We start from the raw sequence: 22,358 nt of genomic DNA, 5'->3' as shown, positions 1-22,358 counted from the left end.
ATTTGGGTTGCAATAAAATTAATATATATTGAAACTTGATTTGTTTATACAAAATTTTAATATGTGTGCATGTGTGAGTTTATTTATCTGTCTCTTCTCCTTGGAAGGTAAACTGTAGGTCAAGGAAAATGTGTTAGTCATTTTGAATTTCCAGAACTTAGTATCATGATTAACACAGAGTAAATGTTCAATAAATATTACTTGAACAGAATTATTTTTAAAAATAGCTTAGCAACTAAAGAGTTCAGTACTTTGAATATGTAAAATCAGCCTAAATTTCACTATGAGGTAGAAAAAAAGACATAGTTTTATACTTATAACTTTTTCCTATAAAGAATGTAGAAGGTGAACTGTAGGCATTTTAAAGAATTCTAAATGAGAAAATTCTACTCCAATAATGCAAAAATCCAGTGCCAGGTTGAGTAACTGCTTTTGTGAAAAAGAAAAAAACACAACTTAGTATTTCTATTTTCTTTTTGAAAATAAATTTTCATGAATACAATTTGTAAAATAACACTTCCTTTAAGCTTACTAAAAAAAGAGGGCAATTCACCTTCTTTTCAGAATAATAAAATGCAGTTTAGAGTCTAAAGGAAACAAGATGACTTGGGTCATCTTTCAAGGCTGCGATTCTGTTCTAGGTTTCCATGGCGTTTAGACCAAATGGCTCCAGAAAAATAAGAGACACATTCAAATTCAAGCAGATATTAATCTTGGTCACTTTAAACCAATGAGAAAAAAGCAAACTTCAGGACCGGCCTAGTGGCATAGTGGTTAGGTTTGTGCACTCTACTTTGGCGGCCGAGGGTTCACAGGTTCGGATCCCAGGTGTGGACTGACACACTGCTCATGAAGCCATGCGGTGGCAGCATCCCACGTACAAAATAGAGAAAAATTGGCACAGATTTTAGCTCAGGGACAATCGTCCTCAAGCAAAAACATGAAGATTGGCACAGATATTAGCTCAGGGACAATCTTCCTCACCCCCCCCCCCTCCAAAAAGAGCAAACTTCAAAAGCAATTCTTTCATAAGACTTCATCTGCCAGTTTTTGAAATGGGTAACAGGAAATGATTCACTTTAGCCTTATAAACGTCTGTCAGAGAGCTTTTCATTCTCTCCAAATTCGGTCTTGGACTCCATCTATATTCCTATACACCACCTTTCCCCACTTACATTTCACCCAAATACTTTCTTTACTGTTAGGTCAAAACTCCTTAAGCATCCTCAATTTCCCAGAAGCACGCATTTCAAAAAAAAAAAACCAAACCAGACAATATAACAAAGAGTCAGACTCTGTTATACTCCTGGGATTTAGGCTGATTTTAGAGTGGGCCTTCTGCTTATTAGGCCTGCCCTAGTTACTTGAATTCCTTAAGCCAGAGATTCAGATGCTCTAGGCCTAGTTTCTGCTTCAGTTTCTGATGAAAAGGAAAGAAAGGTGATCATGTTGATTTCTGGGACAGGGCACAGCAAAGTCACATTTCTTTGCCAGGTCTATGTCTTTTTTGATGTACACCTGTTTTTATCAGTGAGTGTCTTAAATCAAGGTTACTGAATGCCTAGACTGCACCTTTTCTTTGAGGAAAATCACTGTAAGCCTTACGTCAGAGAATGACATTGGCCGTCTGATGGCTGTCATTTGCTTTACCTAAAAATAAATAAATAAATACTGTAAAAACTTGAGATTATAATTAATCGAGATACATGAGAATTATAGCAATCAGTCACTAACTAGTTATTTTTTTAAATCACAGTCATTTTTACAAGTGGAAAAGTACTATAATTGAAGAAATAATGTCATAGAAATGGGCATTTCTGAACAGCTTAGAGGAATTCCACCAAATGAATAGTCCCACCTGTGTAGAAAATGCTCGTATGTGATATCTCACTTATGTAGAAGTTTCAACTCTTCGGCAACCATCAGAAAATAACAAAATAAATGTGGCCAAAATTAAAATTACTAAGACCTACTATTATATTAAAGTTTTCTTTTTGCACAAAGAAGACCCATTCAGTTCAGTCAGGGCCTTTCTACATAATAGTAGATGCCAGATATGATTCTAATTATTTTATATGCATTAATACATTGAATCATTGCATAACTTTTGAGGTGAATACTTATTATGCTCATTTTGCAGATGAAGAGATATAATTCTGGACTTAATTCTATCTTTTTTATTTTTTGAGGAAGATTGGCCCAGAGCTAACATCCATGCCCATCTTTCTCTACTTTATATGTAGGACCCCGTCACAGCATGGCTTGATAAGCGCTGCTAGGTCTGCGCCTGGGGTCTGAACTGGTGAACCCCGGGCTGCCAAAGCAGAGCAAGTGAACTTAACCGCTATGCCACCAGCCCAGCCCCTGAACTTGATTCTAAATAGCTTGGTTATCCTGTTTTCAAGTTCCAAGAGAAGAAAAAGCAATAAATTAGGCTGGGGATTGGACTCAGTTATGAGGCAAATTGACAGCAGCAACAAGGAAAGTACAGAAGTCTTTTGAAAATAGATGCTAAGCAAAATCCCACCCAAGAGCAAAGCACCAATGAGCTTATGCAAATCAGTCTAAATCTCTCAGATTATTCTGGAAATTCAGGATACCATTTTTAAAATGTAGAACTGATAAATGGGATGTTTATTTATGGGTGGTATGTTTTCTAACTATAAAACCCTGGAAAAATAACTAAAAAAATCTTATACTTAATACATAATGTGGTGAATATATATAAGTAAATATACAAATAAATATACAAAAAGATATCCATTTCCTATGTAAGAGCAATAATCAGTTATGTACTATAACAATAAAATAATTCATTCATATTAGTATCAAAAATATGGTATACCCAGAACATCTATAATAAAAAGTAAGAAACTTCTATGAAGAAAACTGCAAAGCTCTACCAAGAGGTATAAAACATGGCTTAAATTTCTTATAATTTAATTATATATTTTACTAATCAGAACTCTTTCAATAACAAGAGAGAGGAACCCAGGTAAAACTAAATTAAGCAAAGCACCCCTCCAAAAATATTCTATTTACATACTGGAAGTCCGAGTGTTATATCTGCATTCAGGCACAGCTGGATCTAGGACTCAAATGATGCTATGAGTGCATGAGTCTGTTTGCTGGCTTTGCTCTCACACCAGCTCTCTTCATGTGGCTACAGAAATGGCCATTGGCAGCTCTAATCTGGCATCACCCTCATAACTGATTATTCCAAATGAAGAAGAGAAACTGAGCCACCAATGAAAGAATTAATGTAGATCATGATCATTAGAGGTGATGATTAATGGCTTGCATAGGAAAAGGAGAGCCACTGAGACATTCAGTGCTCCTTGAAGGAAGTACATAATACCTCTTATGAAGTATTCTTGCCCCCCAAATCAAACCTGAATCAGAGAAAACACTGACTCTAACTATCTCTTTGGAGGAAATAAAGAGGCGAGAGGAACATATAAATGACACTATGGTATGTCCAAATCCAGACAGTGGGGAGATCTACAGTGGGAAATCAATGCTATTTCTTCATCAAACCAATTAGGAGGAAAGAATGTAAACAGAGACAGGGAAACATATACATTAAGAGACTAAAAGGCACATCGACCTCCCACAGTTTGTGAACCTTATATGAATGTTGACTGGAAATTTAATGATATTGAAAAGCTATTGTTGAAACTTCTAATGTGTGACAGTGATGTTACTTGTTTGTTTTGAGAGACCTAATTTTTTAAAGCAGGGTTTCTCAACTTCAGAATTACTGACATTTTGGGCCAGATAACTCTTTTTTATGCATTGACCCTATAATCTCACTTCTAGGACATGATCCTAAGAAAATCGGAATTGTGAATTAAGGCTTATCTACAGAGTTGTTCATAATAGTACCATTTATAATAACAAAACAAGTGTATGTGTGTTGGGGGACCTATGTGCCATTCAGAGGGGAATATGAATTGTGGCACATTCATACAATAGAGTATTTTGCATCCATTTTAAATGACATTTACAAAGAAGTTTTACTGGCATAAAAATTCTTGTGGCATAATATTGAGTGAAAGCAATAGCATTTTTTCTCTCTCTCCATATAAATATTATAGTATGGTCTCAACTATGTAAAAATATATATATAATATATATATCCAGAAAAACCTGGATAGAAATAACCAAAATATTAGGAGTGATTATTTCTACATCAGGTATTTTTAAAAGCATATTATTTTTAAATTTTTTCTGCATTTTATAGATTTTCTTTAATAAGTACATGTTTTAATTATGATCAGTAAAACAAGAAATATCTATTTTAAAAATTGATGAAGAGCTAAATATTCATATAAAATTCATGTTTAAGTAATTTTCTGAATAATGAAAAAATGTTACATTATTTTTTTTCACATGGAGAGAGGTATGGAAATACATAATATCACATGAAAAATTTTTCATCAGAAAGATTTAACATAAAATGATCCTGGTGCTTATAGGGCTGACCTTTACGTACCTGAAAAATATAGTGTGGGATAAATAAGCATTAGTGTGTGCTGTCAAGTTACTATTGCTCTGCGTGTTACAGCATGGCGCTGGCATTCTGTTGTATTTCTATTTTGATTTTCTCCAGAGTTTCAAGCCATAAAACAGAACAGCTAATTTTGTTTACTTATTTGCAGGCCTACAAACAGTGGGGATATTCCGCGTTGGAAGTTCAAAAAAGAGAGTGAGACAAGTAAGTAAAAAGTGAAAATTATATTGTACGTTTCACTTGACTTTCAATTGAATTACCTTGTGCAAAGTTCAAGCTTATGAAAATTCATTTCTGAATATATTTTCTGTACCCTCCCACCAATTATGGCATAATTGAGTCCCAAGAGGTAAGAACTCAGAAGCTCAGAAAGGTTGCGATAGAGTTAGGATCAAACACTTGAAAGCAAATCGTATGGACGTGTCCATGGCATATACTGCCAAACAAAATTAATTTATAAATACCTTATTGAAACTGTAAAAGCAGGAGATTCAGAGAGTACCTATTGAGTAAGTGATAATAAATAGAAAAAATTGTATAGCATCCGTTTTTACTAAAATGCAATATGAGTAATGCTATTACCATTCTCTTCATAAAAGATGCTATGTTTATAGCTTTACTTTCTCAAAAATAAATAATTCTTATTAAGTGTCCATGGAACCATTGATCCCCAATTCATTTTTCATGTAGGGACTGTACCCCTTGATTTCCTTCAGCACTGTGCAACAGACGTTTGATATTAGACCTTCACGAATGGGTTCCTATGATCAGGCAGGTATCTATGTTCACGATGCCTTCACAAAAGGCAAACCATCCTTTGAGAAAAGAATTTATGTCTTGACTAAGAGAAAATTAAAATGTAATTTTCGCTCTGTTGGTTCCAACAGAAATAAGGAACTCAGCAACTCAAAAATGAAGCCAAATGAAAACAATTTTTAGTTGGATGGAGTTGAAGAAGGATATTTGTTCATATTATTGAAACTAACTGAAATAAATGCCTCCTCATATATCTTTTGTGTCAAGATAAAAGGGGCTTTCAAAAGAAGTATGTTTTCTGTTTGGTTGGTTGGTTTTTATTTTTAATAGTCACACAAGAGACTATTGAGCAACATTTAACATTTCACAGCAGGACTTTCAGGAAGGAAGACAGCATAGTAACATTTCTTAGACCCCTGTGCAGAACTGCAGAATATTTTCACAAACATTATCTCATTGAATCTTCCCACCAGCTATGGTGCTCCTTTCACCCACTTCTTTTGAGGTTGAGAGATATTAAGAAGCTTAATTCAAGATCACATAGTTCAACCAGCATTAAATTCAAGGTCACACAATTTATATCAAAGTCTTTCCAGAGTCCATTCTTTCTGCATGTGTGTGTACTCAGAAAAGAAACATGGTGTGTTTGAATGATCACAAGTAGGAGTGGTGCCGACGGAAGCCTTCGTTCTGGCTGCCTGATGCACACTAACGACGAGTTGCCTGGAATCAATGGGCAATTAATTCAGGACAGTAATGGGCATTCTCATCAGGTGGCAAGGTGGCAAGTGTTAGAAATTATTCTTCAGTTATATCTGGATCCACCAAAGGGGAAACCTTTGCATGGAGATTTATTTAAGGATTATCCCATAAAAATATAATCAGCGGTTATCTAGACTTAGATTTTCAATATGAAATATGTTCTAACTCACCATTTTATCTTGTTATATCACTTATTAGCACCCTACACTTTTTCTTCAGAACAATTGTCATGATATTAAGAGCTAATTAATCACTTGTGGGATTGTCAGTTTATCACCTGTCTCTCTATCAACCTGAGAGCTGGGGGAGGGTAAGGACTTTGCCACTTTATTTGCCACCATACTTTGATGGCCTATAACAAGGCCTGGTACAGAGGAAGTATGCAGTACGTCTTTGTTGAATGAATGAATGATTGAACAAATGAACTCTTATAGAAGTTTACTGAATAGAGTAGATTCATGAACTCAATTGTTTTTACAGCAGAGAACAATATATAAGAGAAGTTAAGCTGTCAGAAATGAAGGTAGGGTGTAGAGTTATGACTCCCTTCTTGCTATTGTGTTTTCCTACTGTTATAAACGCTAATAGACCTAGTATAATGATTAAGGCAGAGAATCTTTCCGGGAATTGTTAAAAGGCTACTTTGACAAATCTAAGGCAACTTTTATTAACTTATTGTCATCTTTAAAGCCTTAGTCACAAATGGTTTATCAGGGTTTTTTAATTTCACTGTTTGTGGGAAAATCTCTTTTCTTTCTTGTTGAGTATTTCTGTAAAATGTCAAAATTCCAACATGGTAGGATTGCTGACATGCAAAACTGCTATATAATAGATTAATTCCTCCCTCCCACATTTGCAGTTGACCTATCCCCTTAGCTCTTTCTCCCAGCCTTCTGGATATCGTTATTGAGCCCTTCTGCTTGCATTACTAGCGGTAAACCCACAGATACTTTTATTTAATAGCATGTTTAATATATATGTATATTCATGGCTGACTTGCATAGACTGTAGATCAAGGTGATGTGTTTTTTGCTTCTCCTTCTCGGGATCTGTGTAAACTTAGTACCAGATGCTCATGTCATAGCACTTCTTTTGCTGGGCACTGAATGTTAAGGTATGGTGTTACGAGACTACCACATGAACCGTTACTTTTCCAGTTACGTGAGGAATTTGACCGTGGGGTTGATGTCTCTCTGGAGGAAGAGCACAGCGTTCATGATGTGGCTGCCTTGTTGAAAGAGTTCCTGAGGGACATGCCGGACCCGCTTCTCACCAGGGAGCTGTACACAGCTTTCATCAATACTCTCTGTGCGTAATATAGCCATTTGAAGGAATGTGTCCCTGGATTACTGGAATGTCCAACTCACTCATCAAAACCTTGTGCATGTATTTCCTGATAACTTTTTTGTCCTTATTTATTGGTCTCTATTAAGTGGGCCATTTGGGGAATTTTCTGAGATTTACCCTGGGGAGAATTAGCAAGAAGAAAGTTGCAATAAAACAAATGGAAGTAGCCAAGAAGAATTTGGGATGCTTTCAAATGACCCTACGACAGTAGAAAGTGCTATAAATTGATGCTTTGGAGTAACAGCAAGAGTTCACATTGAGCCTGTACCTAAAAATAAGTTTGCATTTCTGGTATGAGGAAGGAGAGAGCCACAGGGACCCAGAGTAAGAAGGAGGCAGGCAACATTCCAGGGAAACAGGATGACATAGCCCATTGCCAGGACTTTCAGTGTGGCTGCTTCAGGGTTATAGACACAGATCCCATGGAGGACAAAAGGAGGGTGAAGTGGGGAGGAAGAGGCCAGAGCTGTGTCAGCCTCCACGTATTTCTTCCTCCAACACTACAATTAAAACAGGATCACAAAAGCGACAGAAGACACTGTCATTGTGCTGTGTCTTGGTTATTGCCAACAAAAGGTCTATCCCTTATGTATTACTCAATAGAGAAGGGCCCCAAATCTGTCATAAACTCAAATTTTAGAATGTTCACCAATTCTCAGTCATTGTTAGTAAATACCTACCAGCAGTGAAAGACTGTAATCCATAATGTACGTGATAAGTTACACCAGGGCAAGGAGGGAGAAGAAAGGAAAGGGGATGAAGTGAGCTTTCTGACCTGGACTATAATACTTTCTCCAGCTGCCACATTTCCTCAGGTCTGATTTACCTTTATATCCTTCAGAGAACCTTGCTGCTAAATTGCTAAACCAATGGAAGAGTGGGTAAAGGAATGAAATGTGACTAGACTTGATGATCCCTTTCTGAAGATAGCTGAGAGGGGGCCTCTCCTCTGAGGCTGAATGACGTGAGTTTTCTCTTTTACTTACATAAAGTGCCTCTTTTTGCCTTGCTTAGTGTTGGAGCCAGAGGAACAGCTGGGCACCTTGCAGCTCCTCATCTACCTTCTACCTCCCTGCAACTGCGACACGCTCCACCGCCTGCTACAGTTCCTCTCCATCGTGGCCAGGCATGCCAATGACAACATCAGCAAAGATGGGCAAGAGGTATGCACCCCTTTGCTGCCATAGATGCTGTGACTCTTCCTTTTTCCTGTTTTAAAAGGGCAAGTCATCAATTTGGTTAAACATTTCCCCTGCAGGAAATGATACCTCCCCTTTCCTGGCCTATCTGTCTATGAAGGAAAAAGAACTGATGCAGAGTTTTCTCTGGAGGGACAGTTCCTAAGAACACAAAGGCCATTAACTTCTCATGTTTCAAGAATGCTTCCAAATGAGGCTGTCATTTTCCATGATGATGCTTTATTCAAGACCTTGCATTTCCATTGTGTGAAGAAGGCAAACAATGAGCTACAGAGATGTTTACAATCATGAAAAAATGGAGTAATGGAGATGGGGAGAGATTGCTGTCCTTGTAATTAATTTGATCTGCTTCTTTAGCTTGGAGCCCAGATATGATGTCACCTCTTTATTCTTCCAGTTTCTCCCGGAGCTCCCATCTTCCCTATAGCTAGAAGTCTAGTATCTTCCTTTTGAGAGAGTCTTTCTCTCCTTAAACCCTCCCCCAAAACAGGGACTGGCTCAATGCAATGGAGAGTCAGTCCTGCTCCCAAACCAGCTGTAGAGGGAACTAGAGGGTCTGATCTGTTGACCATTGTCATGCATCTTAATGCCACATGATGTCAACTGCCGAAGACAGGTTCTGCACAGTCCCATGGACCCTTTTGGGATGTTTTTATTGGACCTGGTCCCCGCTCAGGCCCTAGTGTGACCCCCATCTAAGGTCTTGGGCTCTGATTCTCTTTGGTCACATGCATATGCTTCAAGGTGTTTTTCAGTTTCACCATTGGACAAAGGGGACACTGGCCTCAATTATAGGTGACCTTTTAACAAGCAACCTATTTAATCTTCACCTTAACGAGAGACTGTTTCCCTTTTTGATACCACGAAGTCATGCTTCTCCTTGACCTTGGATTCCACAGGAGATCTCAGACACTTTAATATGCTAACATGCATTATAAATCAACAAGAAGGGGCCAAAGGCATTCCAAACTTACCTAACCACAGAAAATTTTCTTTTAAATCCTTGTTAAGCAGAACTCAGCTAAATTATGGATTCATTTCTGTGTTTGTCAAATTTCTTACCCAAAAGTCATGGTCATATGTAATTTTTTTCACTTTAATCCATAAAGGCAGTTCTGCATTTCTTATCCTCATCCTCCCTATCAGTCTGAGAATGAAACGTTCCTGCATTAGCCTTTTATCTCTACAGTAGTTGTAATTAGTGAAACCTCTGCTGGTTTCAGGTTTTGTAATATGGCACTGACACCTTATTTCAGCAGACACAGATCTTCAGTGGATGTACTATAATTTTCATAATTGTTAAGTAGTTATATTACCCATCTGGGTGTCATCCTTTATCAACTACAGATATAATAGAAGCTATAGAATCATCTGCCTAATCATTGGGTAAAGGCAGAGCCCTGTCTGTGTTCCTAGATATGTCAATTGCATCTCTGAAGTTTCTTAAGTACTATGTGAGAAGGAGAAAGTCAGGTCTTAGGTGATTAAGAAGGCTTTGAGGAAAACGAAAAGTTCAATTGAACTCACTCTTGATTTTTTAGAATAATTGTCAGACACTCTTTCAGTCCAAATGCTAAACAGGATTCCACTGCCTGTGCCAAAGAGAAGAAAATATTCCTGAATAGGTTCAAATGAAGCTTAGCATGCTGAAATGCTAGCTACCGTGTATGTATCACCTACCATGTGCCAGCTATGTGCTAGGGGCTTTATATATTAGAGTTAATCTTTCTTAACGCAAGAGAGATATTGTTGCCCCCACGTTTCAGAGGGGTTAAGTAACTTGCCCAGCGTCCCCCAGGGAGCATCCACTTGTGGTTGTTCAAGGTCCACATTTGTGCGTTTCAAAACTCTGGGAGAGGTGCCATGTACCCCCATAGTCATTGTAGATTTGCAGAATTATTAGGACAATATCCGAGCAGATGGCAGTAAAATATCTTGAGGAACAGGCTCCTTTTTAAATTCACACAAAGTTGTCATATTGGATAGTGGTCAGGTCGGTCCCATGACTAGTAAAGTCCTAGCTGTGCCTCAAACCCAAACTGGTCCAATTTAGTAAGAACAGAAATATAGAAAAGGAAGTAGAAAAAATCTCCACTGGGAGTCCAGTTCAGGGTTTCCCAGTCTCCATATGATTGACATTTGGGACCAGGTAATTCTTTACTATGGGGGCTGCCCTGCGCTTGTGGGATGCTGCTAAGCATCCCTGACCTCTAATCACTTGATGCCAGTAGCAGCACCCCCAACCCCAGTTGTGACAATCAAAAGTGACTCTAGACATTGCCAAGTATCCTGTGGGGAATGGGGAAAGGGAACAAAATCACCCCTGGTTGAGAGCACTTGGTAGGTAGCTTTATAACTCGCTGACCATGCGAAATCCACTGGAGAAACTTATTAGCCTTCCTAAACCTGAGTTTCCTTATCTGAACTTTAGGAATAAATACTCTTCAACCGGCACTGCTCGGTGGGTGAGAAAACTAGTTTACTATAAGGAATATGAAAATATCCTAGTAACAGCAAAGTTGTACAGGAAAGCAAGAGATTACAAGAATTTCTGGATACTCTTGACCTAAACCTTGAATCGAAATGAAGAACTAGTAACCAGAAATTAAAGCAGCAGGGGAAATATGAGGAGAGCATTGCCTCTGTGAAATGGTCAGAAGTTACAGGAAAGCAAGTAGCCCATGTGCCATCTTGGATTGGAATAAAGGCTATGGAATGGAGAAGTACTGGTGAGGTATGAGGGGAAGTTGAGCTATGTTCATAGAATACTGAATGCTTCTGTAAAGGGGTAGGTGGTTAATTCTTTTAAGTCCTGAATCTTTGGAAGGATTCCACTAAAGTGACATATCCATGTTGTAGATTGGTTAAAGACAGAGAGAGAGTGATTTAAGAAGCTTTTGTATGAATAAGAGTATGGAAAAAAGCAATTCACATAAATGTTTCCACATAAGAATGGCCTTGATATTTGAATCACATATGTCCTCAGCACTTACCCCAAGTTCCTCTAAGCCAGTGATCGTTGTTCAAGAATTTTCTAATTACTATTCCTGGGATGCTGTGGCATCTAGGAGGTGGAAGAGGTGAGGACCCAAGGCAAATATAGAATTAGAGAATGCAGTGCAGTGTCACTGCAGAACTTCAGAGAAGAAGTGCTGAGCATGGGCCTAAAAAGTTAGGGATCGCTTCATGGAGGAGATTGAATTTAAACTACACATCAAAGAGTATATAGAAAAGGGTGTGTAGGGATTGAGTCAACGGGCCACATAAGCATGGCATAGGGATGGGAGTTAGCTTAAAAAAAACCGCTTCTGGTAGAAGTTAAGAGTGGTGGGAGAGAAACAAGAGAGAGGTTCTTTGTTTATCATTTTTCTAGTTGGTTTGGTGTGAGCAGGTAGAGAATACAGAATGGGCAGACCGGAGTGAGGCGAAAATCAAATCGTAAAATATGTTAAGAAATGAAGTAGTTTTCAACTTTTTCTCTTACCTATTTGTTAGTTGGTGTTAGATGTGTTATCCATTTGTTGAGTAGTTGTTATGGATTGTAACATGGAAGAAAAGTGAACCAGAGCATCAAAAAGCTTGGAGGCTGACACAGGCTCTGCCAGCACCTTGCTACATGACCCTGTTTTATAAAGTAGAGGAATAGGAAGGAAAGCAGAGTCGGGTTGGGAGAGGTCTGAGCTTCCTCCTCTATAAAATGAACGTAATATTTCCTTTGTAATGAGTGCTCAAAATTCAACTCATCACTCACTAACAGGATCTTAAAGATGTCTAAAAGAAGGGCATGAGAAAAATTGTTGACTAGTAAATCAGTGTTTTTCTTGGGAAAAAATAGTGGTATTTTATCAAATTGTGTTGTTTTGCTATCTCGTGTTTGTTTTGTTTTATTCCATTTCATTCAGTTTGCTATTTTCTTTGCTCCTTAGGGGAAAAGAGAAATTCCCAAATGTAAGAAAGATTTCGTTTCTTCTAGAAAGAATATTGCAGGAACATAATTGAAACCTCTTGAGCAGTGGTTTTCCAGGTTGTCCAAGAACCCTCTGGCACTGCATGGAAAATGTGGTGTGAATATCCACTTTTGTGGTGCGAGAGTCCGTAGCTGGCCTTTAGTTCTTCAAAGAGCCTATGAGGCAAAAAAAAGAAGTTACTAACCTCCAACGTGGAGCCAGATTCCTGATCTTTGAGGAGGTCATGCCTCTGGGAAATGGGAGGTTGTCTTTGGAACTGTAGCAAGACCAGTGCCTTCCTCTCCTCACTGTGGTCCTGACCCAGCTTTGAAGCTAGTTTCCCCATTTCCCCATGCTATGACAGAGTCTGCCGCACAAGAGTGAACAGTGAGAGGGGCAGGGTCGTATGTGGGGCTGCCTGGAGCCTGGCTGCCGGCTTCACTTCCTAGCTCCACCACCTGCTGGCTCCAGGCTCTGGGCATGGCTTCCCTGTCTGTAAAAAAGGACAACAGCAGCAGCTGCTTCATGAGCTTATAGTGAGAAAGAATTGAAACAGCCTTTGGAAAGCCCCCACCCCAGTGACTGTACAGGCTAAACTTTTAATAAATGTGAGCTCTGCATATTAGGTTTATAAATGATCTAGGATGCTTATTTAGCTGAGAGAAAAATTTTCCTTGAATTGGCTGGCTAATAAGTACATAACGAGCTGGCCCCAGGTGCGCATTCTATTATCTAGAAATAGCTATATATATGTGAAACGTCTGTGAACAAGTCTCCTTTCCAATTTAAAAAACGGTGAAACAAAAACAAAGCAAAACAAAGAAGCGTTAACAAACCACAGAAGCATGGTCTGCAGCTGCAGTCTATGTGCAATTTTACAGACAGATTGTATTGCATTCCCAGAATAGCAACAGGAGAAGGAGAGAGCGGAAAGAGTCCTTGTACTAAACATTCTTTTAAAAGAAAACAAAATCTTCTATTTGTTAATGTTTTAAAAATGAGAAAACCCTGATATTATTTTAAGAGGGGAAGGGGAAGCACTCCAAATGCCTCTGAGTTCTAAAGGGATGAATTTGAAAATGGTACATATTTGATTTTATCCTTAGCCATGAATTTCCAGGAAGAAAATGAAAACTTGTCAAGTTTTGTGTCAGTGAAATAAAACAAAGAAAAGAATTAAACAGTTGTGCATAAAGGGCACTTTCTTGAAAATTCCCAGTGTTTACCACATGAAATCACTTCACTTGGCGCAAAGCTGAAAACAGCTCACCTTCTAAAAGTAACATCCCTGATGTGCCACACTGGGATTGCAGGGCCGGGGAGCTACCAGCTCAGGGCTGCATAGGACAAGGGTGGATTCAGGAGGCTTTGTATTAGCCGTGAATCAGGACTCTTGAATTCTATGCTGCGCACCCAGGTGCCACTCAAAGACTGTGCAGATTTCCACAGGCAAAGGATCCCCACCAAGTAGCCACAGTTACCATACTTACGCAGACGTTCCTAGATTTTCAATTAATATCAACAAGAGAAATAAAAATTTGCCTAGACCAGTCGTTCTCAACCAGGGGCAATTGTGCCCCACAGGGGACATGTGACAATGACTCTCGCTTGGCCCTTACCTACCTTTCCTGCAGAACCCTCTGCCACACTGAGCTTCCTGGGGGGCCTTGATGTATTTTGCGTGTTTCTGTCTTTGCATATGGTGTTTTCACTATGGTGAAGCTGCCCCTTGTCCCAGCTCCTCTGCTTTTCAGCCTACAAACTCTGTTCTTCCTTCAAGATTTTGCACAAATATTGTCACCTCTCTGGAGTATCCCTGGGGCCTCAAGAGTTGCTAGCTTCATCCTTTGTACTCAGTACTTGTAATTGATAAGTTTATTTGCCCTCTAGATTGTGAACCCTTTAAAATAAGGACTGTGTTGCCATCATTGTTGGAAAAATTTTAAAATAGTTAGAATCCATGAAAAATGCCTAGCCTATAGTAGGTGCTCAGTGGATGAATTAATGGAGAGATAATGGATGGATGGATGAAGGGAGAGATGGAGGGATGGATGGATGGATGAGCATCAATATGTTTTAAGAGCAGATAGGATAGAAATTTCGCGTAGTACCAGTTTCACAATAAATAACTTACAGTTGTAAAATTTTACTCCATATGCTGTTGAAATGACCTTGAGCTATGAAATTCAATCCAAGAAATAAAGTAAAAGGAAAATGAAGGTGCTCCTCATGGATTCTGCCAGAGATGATGTAGTCCTTTCAGAAAAAAAAAAAAAAAGGAAAGGAAAAATGTTCCATTGATTATTGAACACCCAGCATTTTGAAAAGCAAAAGTAACAACAATCCTTGTATTCTGTGCTCCTGTAGGTCACTGGGAACAAAATGACATCTCTAAACTTGGCCACCATATTTGGACCCAACCTGCTGCACAAGCAGAAATCGTCAGACAAAGAATTCTCAGTCCAGAGTTCGGCCCGGGCTGAGGAGAGCACAGCCATCATCGCTGTGGTGCAGAAAATGATTGAAAATTATGAAGCCCTGTTCATGGTAGGTGGCCCTTTTATGGCAGGACATCTCAGTAAACTGCATGTTGATTATTCTTGGTGGCATAGTGAAACTCCCTCACACTGCCTTCTGGTCTACAGTGCTGGTCATTGACTGAATTCGTTGGAAGCCAGACAGTTTCAATAGGAATAGAAATTTACATACCTATGATATCACTATAAGTTTGTGATTCCATGTTTAAACAAACATATCCAAATTATACATTTCATTTCGTCGTCCCCTAAACAATGGTCACGTTTTGGAGTCATTTAATTCTTCACATAGCAGTGTCCTTGCTCAACATATTGATGAAAACCCTTCTTTTTGGAATGGACCTCATTAATTCATGTATTGATAACCATCTTCAGCAATGGCACCTCCTCCAAGGTGAATCTTGACATTTTACCTCCTCCATGAAGCTTCACCTATCTTTCCCGTGTCCTCATGTCACTTTCCCAGGTCATTTCTCTGTCCATTGAACCCCATTACTCTTCTCATTGATGTTTATCTTACTCAACATTGTATTGCAGTCATTTATGACTATTTCCCCTAGTAGATTATAAACGCATTTTAAAACATGGGCTGTGCCCTTGTTATCTCCTCTCTGTATCCTCTGTGCACTTTTGGAAGGCCCTCCATCTGGCAGGCACTCAATAAACAATTTTTTGATTTGTATTGAATTACCAGTTCCTGTTTTCCTTCAAAAAACTACATTGCTTGCTCAAACTTCCCTTGAAACATTAGAACAAATGCCAACTCTCTTCTATTTCTGTTCACCACTCATATTGCATCTCAAAATTTACAGGAACTTTCTCCATGTTTCTCCTCCCATTTCTCTTGTCACTTTGCAAACACTCACTGTAAATCTTACCTATTCTGCTAGAGCCTTTTGTGGCTTCTTCAACTAAATGTGCTATTTCCTTCTTTTGAATCTGCTTAATATTTTGTCTACATTTATCAAATGCCTTGTGTTAGATTTATTTCCATACTTGTCTTATACTAATGATTTTTCGTAAATTTGAGAGCCAGTGGTTTAGAATCTTTGCCCTCTCTGTCTTGCCTGTGATCGTGACCAAGTAATTCAACACTCAGTAAGCATCAATTTCAGCTTCTGTAAAATAGGAAAAATAAAAATATGACCTATTTCCAAGGGTGATTCCCAGAATCATTTGATATGTGAATGCATTCTGTGAACTGTAAAATTCTATGCAAATGTTGATTCATAATTATATTGGTTGGACAACATGGGCTGGCTCATATCTCAGTATTTCAACACAGCAGACATAAATATCTTCCTAGCATAAAGTTTAATAAGATGTTTGGCAAGCAGCCTTCCAGGTGGCAATTCAGGAACCCCAGCTTCTTGCATCTTGAGACTCTGCAGTCCTCTAGGATTTTATGGGCCAAACCTAGAAGGGACTTCCATCATGTCCACTCAAATCCCATTGGACAGAACTCAGCCACAAGTCATACTTAGCTACAAAGGAGACTGGGAAATGCATTCTTGCTGGATGCCCAAGAGGAAGAGGAAATGGATTTACTACAGTCAAACATTCACTGAGATAGAACAGTGTCTTGCTCTTCCTTGAGTCTCGGAAGCACTGTCCCTGTGTTGCACACAGTAAGCTCTCAAAAAATGTGGAGTAATTGACTCTATATAAATTTCACACTTCAGCCAAAATGCTCATAATTAATTACATGTTTGGATAAATCAAATGTCTGAACTTTTCAGCATTTTTATCAAGTTTTAAGTCACATATAATCTTGCCAAGTAGTCTTGGCATTACTTCATGCTCTCTGGATTTTTTTTTAATACAATAATACCTCTTGTCAATCTTAATTCCGCTGTCTAAATTCTGTATTCTAAGCAAAGTTCTTCACATGAAACCACAAACCATCAGGCATTTCTTTGCACCACAGATACTAACAAAACTCATCTTGGCCTCCTTGAAAGTATGGTTGTTGTCACCTTAATTGTGCCATTCCTTTCCTTCCCATTTCCTGCTGCCTGGACTACTAGAAAGAGCAGAATAACGTGTTTTCCACCTTTTCCAATATTTTCCAAATCTGATCTTTGTTTGCCATTCTCTGTAGAGATCGACGTTGAGATTCTCTTGAGAAGTGGCTCATATTTCTGTTCTCTGGTTGTGGTCTTTACTTCTCAACAAGGCCTTTCCTGGTTACCTTGTCTAAAATCCAACCCCATCACCACCACTGCACACACAGCCTCACTTCCTAATCCTTTTCCCTGCTTTTTCTCCTTAGCTTTCACCACTATTAATACAGGGTTTTACTAATTTCTCTTGTTTGTTGTGTTTCCCCACTAGAATGTAAGCTCCTTGACAGGAGGAATTTTTGTCCGTTTTCATCTACTTTCTTTACTACAATAGCCCTGTGCCTGACACATGGTAGAATCACAAGAAATATTGGTTGAATTAATGAATGACTCAGTGGTAATTCTGTGATGTATGGTTTCCGTCTTACTAATCTTTACTCCCTATACATATGAAAAAGTTTGGGCATGGAGGAATTAAGGATACATTCTCAGGATAAGTTAACCATTAACATAAGCATCCTTGATCTCTTTAGACAGATTATAGGAATTATATATTGAGAAAAAGGACAGTGAGGAGGGATGAGACGTGGGATAAAGATCCCAAGCCTGGATCAGTAAAAAGAAAACCAGCTCCGGAACCAGAAAACTTTGTTATAGTCCTATCTTTGCTACACACTAGCCATGTGATTTCACCTTCTTAGATTTCTATTTGTTTAGTTATCAAAGGGCTAGGTTAGAACAGATGACAACCAAGAATCCTCCTGGTCCTAAAATCTGCATGGTTCTAACGCCCTAACACTGACTTCACCTCTTTTTTTCCATAAAGCACAGAATAAAAATAGTCTCATTGCTTTGTATATTCTCTTGGCGGATTTGGTATTTTAGAATCTATTTGGTTATACCAAAGCTGGTGGCTGGTTGGCAAAGCTGGTCTGTGTAGGTGCGCAAAAATTCGATATGCATATAGCTGTTTTATTTTGTTTTGTTTTGTGTTTTTAAGAAGCTTTCAGAATTACTACAATAATTCCAAACAAGGAAGCATGAAGGTAGACAGGACCTGATGGTGAAAAGTGGTTAGCAATTGTGCAGTTTCACAGTCCTCGGAAGGGTTTATAAGTTCAGAAAGAGAGGCATTGCTTCCCATCGGCATTGGAGAGGAAGACTTGTTAGGAAAGGTGGCTGTGAGTTTGTCCTTGGAGGCAGAATGCACCCTGGAGGCAGCAATTCCACAGAAAACCTGATGGAAGAGATATAAAATCCCACAGAGGCCTGGCAGGGAGCCAAAGTTTGTTCTGCGTGTTAATAATGTCCTTCATTTCCTGGTGTTGAGCCTGCCTCTCCCAAGTGGCCAGTATGTGAGTTAATATGAAAGGGCAGAAAGGAACCTAGCTTTGTCCCATAATAATAAGAGGCTGACACGCGGTTCAAGAGTCTGGCTGGGACCATCTTTTGTACCAATTGTTCACTTTTCAGGCACTAGGTTAGAAATCCTAGAGCTGGAAACAGGTCATGATAACAGCCGTCATGATCACTTTATGGAAAGGCCAAGGCAGCAGATTGTAATAGTGGTTCTCAGACTTGAGCGTGCAGCAGAGTAGCAAGGAAACTGGTCAAACATTCAGATTCCAGCGCCACACCCCAGAGAATCAGACTGGGTAGCACTGGGAAGGGGCCCAGGAATCTGCACTCTCTAATGAACACCTCCAGGGCAACCTGGTAGTTTCCTAACCACACTTTGGGAAACCACATCTTGGGAAACACCCAAGATGGTAGAAAGACCATGAACTTTGGAATGAGCTGCCAGAATTCAAATCTCTGCTCAGCTATATATTTGCTCTGTGGTCTTGGCCCCATGTTTAATCTCACTAAGCTTTCATTTTCCTGTTGTAAAGAAATGAGATGAAGTTACCTAATTTATACGATTATTTTGAGAATTAGAAATGACATTTTAAGGCACTTGGAGCAAGAATTGATATATACCAGGCATTCAAAAAGAAAAGATTTCTGCTATTATTACATTAAATTGATATGATGTCTGCCCTATCAAAATACTTTCAGGCGTTGCCCTTGCAGTGAAGCCCACCCTGACCACTGTGTGTGACAGTGTGACCTGCTCCCACACGTACATACTCTTAGTTCCTTACTCTGCTCTTTTTTTTCTTTTTTCCATAGCACTTATCACCTTTTATTTATTTATTTATTTATTTTTGAGGAAGATTAGCCCTGAGCTAACATCTGCCTCCAATCCTCCTCTTTTTGCTGAGGAAGGCTGGCCCTGAGCTAACATCCATGCCCATCTTCCTCCACTTTATATGTGGGACACCTGCCACAGCATGGCTGGCCAAGTGGTGCCATGTCCGCACCAGGGATCTGCACCAGGGAGCCCTGGGCCGCTGAAGTGCAACGTGCGCACTTAACCGCTGTGCCACCAGGCTGGCCCCATCACCTTTTAACTCACTATATAATTTACTCATTTATTATGCTTATTGAAACCTAATAGAATGCAAACTTAATGAAGGCAGAGATTTTTGTTTGGTTGGTTCATTAACATCCACAGCACCTAAAAAGCACTTTGCAGAAAACGGGTGCTCAGTAATTATTTGTTGAGTAAAATATTGTTGAATAAAATAAAATTGTTGCAACAATATATTGCTAGAAAAAAATGTTTTTGTTGTTTGTTTTTGGTTCAGTGCCAATACCCCTTAGATTCCCTTACCTTTAAAGCATGACCCTCCATTTACGAAATCAACAACAATTTAAAAGCTGGATAACATAAAATGATACTCTCTGGGAATACTGGAAATAAAGGAGAAGGATCATGCATATCTAGAAATGGTCACTGGTATCATTATAAGACAGAAAGCATTCACTGACTAAATCATTAACACATTAGTTGTTCTGAAAGTTGTTGCTTCTGTAACTGACATTGAGAATCCCAGAGAAAACTCATCGTTTCTCTTAGAATTAATAAGAGCTTCAGAGCAGGGTGGAAAAAACTGTCAGCTCATTCTAAGGGCTGGTATTATACGATTCCTACTAGGGCTTCTTTTTTGGAGAGAAAGAAGAGAAGGCACTGCCCTTGTTGGCTGATGAAAAGTTCGGAGTGCAATGGAGACGTGGGAACGCCAGCATGTTCCCACCCCGCTGGTTTCTCAGCCTGAGCTGGGGACAAGCACAGCGCACGTGGGAAATTTCAAATGAGAACTACTGGGAGCAAAGGTCAGAGGCTGAGATGAGGATTCCAAGCTCGGAAGCCAAGCTTTGCTTTGTGTTCTCTTCATCCCCTGGTGCAAATTGCATTTTCTTAAAACCTCTTTTGCATGCCAAATCAAAAGGAGTCAAGCAGTAAACCAGGCCATCAAACAAGAAACCACCCCCTGCCAACATATCTAGATAATTGTATTTTATTTCCATTTCCTTTTTTAAATAACCACTGTTTTCTGTGCCAGGGGTTGGGCTAGTCATTATGTACATCGTTGGCTTATCTAAATTTCACCACGATTTCTTGAGGAGTAAGCCAAGATCATTTGCCCAAGTGATGCAGCAACTAAGTGAATTATTTCTACAGCATGATGCATCCCCATACCAAAGACGAGGTGCTTTAATGTGGTGTCTCAGATATGGAGTCCATTTGGAGGGGAAGAAAGAGAATATTTTAGCCAGCTTGAAAATGGAGAGCAAAGGAGACTTTCAACAGTATTAATCCCTCTGGACTAATGATAACACTGACCTATTTGATGTTCAGGCCAGCAGATGGCTGTAAGAGCCAGTACATGCTCCTGCTGGAGCCTACTCACCTTGTCCCTGTCTTCAATGTCAGAACGCATGTACTGTTGGCGACACACATAGGTGGAGGGGAGCAGAAGCGTATTAGACCTGGGCTGTTTCCACTTTCTTTAATCTATTGCCATGGAGCGAAGACTGCTAATTCTTCTTCATCTTCCTCCCTTGAGTCCTCCCCAACATAGCTCCATGAGTCCTGGGCCCTTCAACTGATTCCTTCATTAATGTGCCCCAGTTGCCAAAAACACTGCCTGGCATGTATCAGGCACTTGAGAAAAATTTGTCGAATTTAATGCATTCTGACCCTCCAATGCACCCAGACTCCCTTACAGAATGTTAAGCCATGCTCCACAATAGAGCCACGCAAAAGGTGCTAGACTGGGCCTGCCCATGTTTGAGCTTTTGCTCCCATCAACCGCCAAAGTGATTTCTTTCAGTATATTTGTTAACTAAAAAAATGTCATCATGACTCCCAGTGATATTTTTTTTTTCTGGGGAATATTGGAGTCTTAAAATGCCAAACCATCCTTCTTGGTCCAGTGCAAAGTGGTGGATTGCTGTGGAAAACCTAGTGGCGGGTACAGTAGAGCTGGATCCTGGGATGGGTTTTTCAAGATGCCCTAAATGGTTTGTTATAGTGACTTAGTAAATGGAGAAGTCCTGAATCATTTTTTTCCCTCTCTGTGGTTTATGGAATAAAGTACATCATAGCAGTTACACCCTAGGCAATCATTCAAGGTTTCATTTTTAATTTGATAGCATGGATTTTAATTGTGACAGTTTTATTCCTTCATATGTGCAGTGTTTACATTTTTTCTCTGAAGCAGGAGAGTCCAAAGTTCTTTTGATTTTTGAAATAGCATTATGCTTTGAAGGAACACATGAAAATCTAAGGAGTTGAATCTCTAGATAAACACAACCATAAATGGTACCTTTAGAAATTATCTAAAGTTACTAAATAGTTGACTAAAACCCAGTAGAGGTTTTGATGTGAAACAATACATTGTAAGTGAAGAAGCCATTTGGGCTAAGTTTCGCTTCTTCATTCAAACACGCAGAAATCATTCATTTAAAAAAAGTAATGTGTGGGGCTGGCCCCGTGGCCGAGTGGTTAAGTTCGCGCGCTCCGCTGCAGGCGGCCCAGTGTTTCGTTGGTTCGAATCCTGGGCGCGGACATGGCACTGCTCGTCAGACCACGCTGAGGCAGCATCCCACATGCCACAACTAGAGGAACCCACAACGAAGAATACACAACTATGTACTGGGGGGCTTTGGGGAGAAAAAGGAAAAAATAAAATCTTTAAAAAAAATAAAATAAAATAAATAAAATAAAAAAAGTAATGTGTTTTTCACGATCCTACTCCTTAGCTTCCATTTTGCTATATACTAAATCCCAGAAGAAACAGGAAAAATTTGTTTGATTATTGAGTCATACTTTTCATTTTTAGAGT

The 22,358-nt window shown here is 39.2% G+C and overlaps 1 protein-coding gene across 7 annotated transcripts in view; it reads left to right on the top strand.

The window, feature by feature from the left end:
* ARHGAP6 (Rho GTPase activating protein 6) overlaps window positions 1-22,358 on the top strand; it is a 469,017-nt gene that overhangs the window by 419,397 nt on the left and 27,262 nt on the right. For all 7 annotated transcript variants that reach the window (XM_014855406.3, XM_014855410.3, XM_044764419.2 and 4 more), the window contains 4 exons: window positions 4,662-4,717; window positions 7,189-7,339; window positions 8,393-8,541; window positions 14,892-15,071. In XM_014855406.3, the coding sequence (XP_014710892.1) occupies window positions 4,662-4,717; window positions 7,189-7,339; window positions 8,393-8,541; window positions 14,892-15,071 (536 nt within the window). The remainder of the gene's footprint in view (window positions 1-4,661; window positions 4,718-7,188; window positions 7,340-8,392; window positions 8,542-14,891; window positions 15,072-22,358) is intronic.

This window comes from Equus asinus, chromosome X, assembly GCF_041296235.1.
Source record: "Equus asinus isolate D_3611 breed Donkey chromosome X, EquAss-T2T_v2, whole genome shotgun sequence".
In the NCBI taxonomy this organism is placed as follows: domain Eukaryota; kingdom Metazoa; phylum Chordata; class Mammalia; order Perissodactyla; family Equidae; genus Equus; species Equus asinus.
The sequence above is the reverse complement of the archived record's forward strand: the minus strand, read 5'-3'. Positions and strand labels throughout refer to the sequence as shown.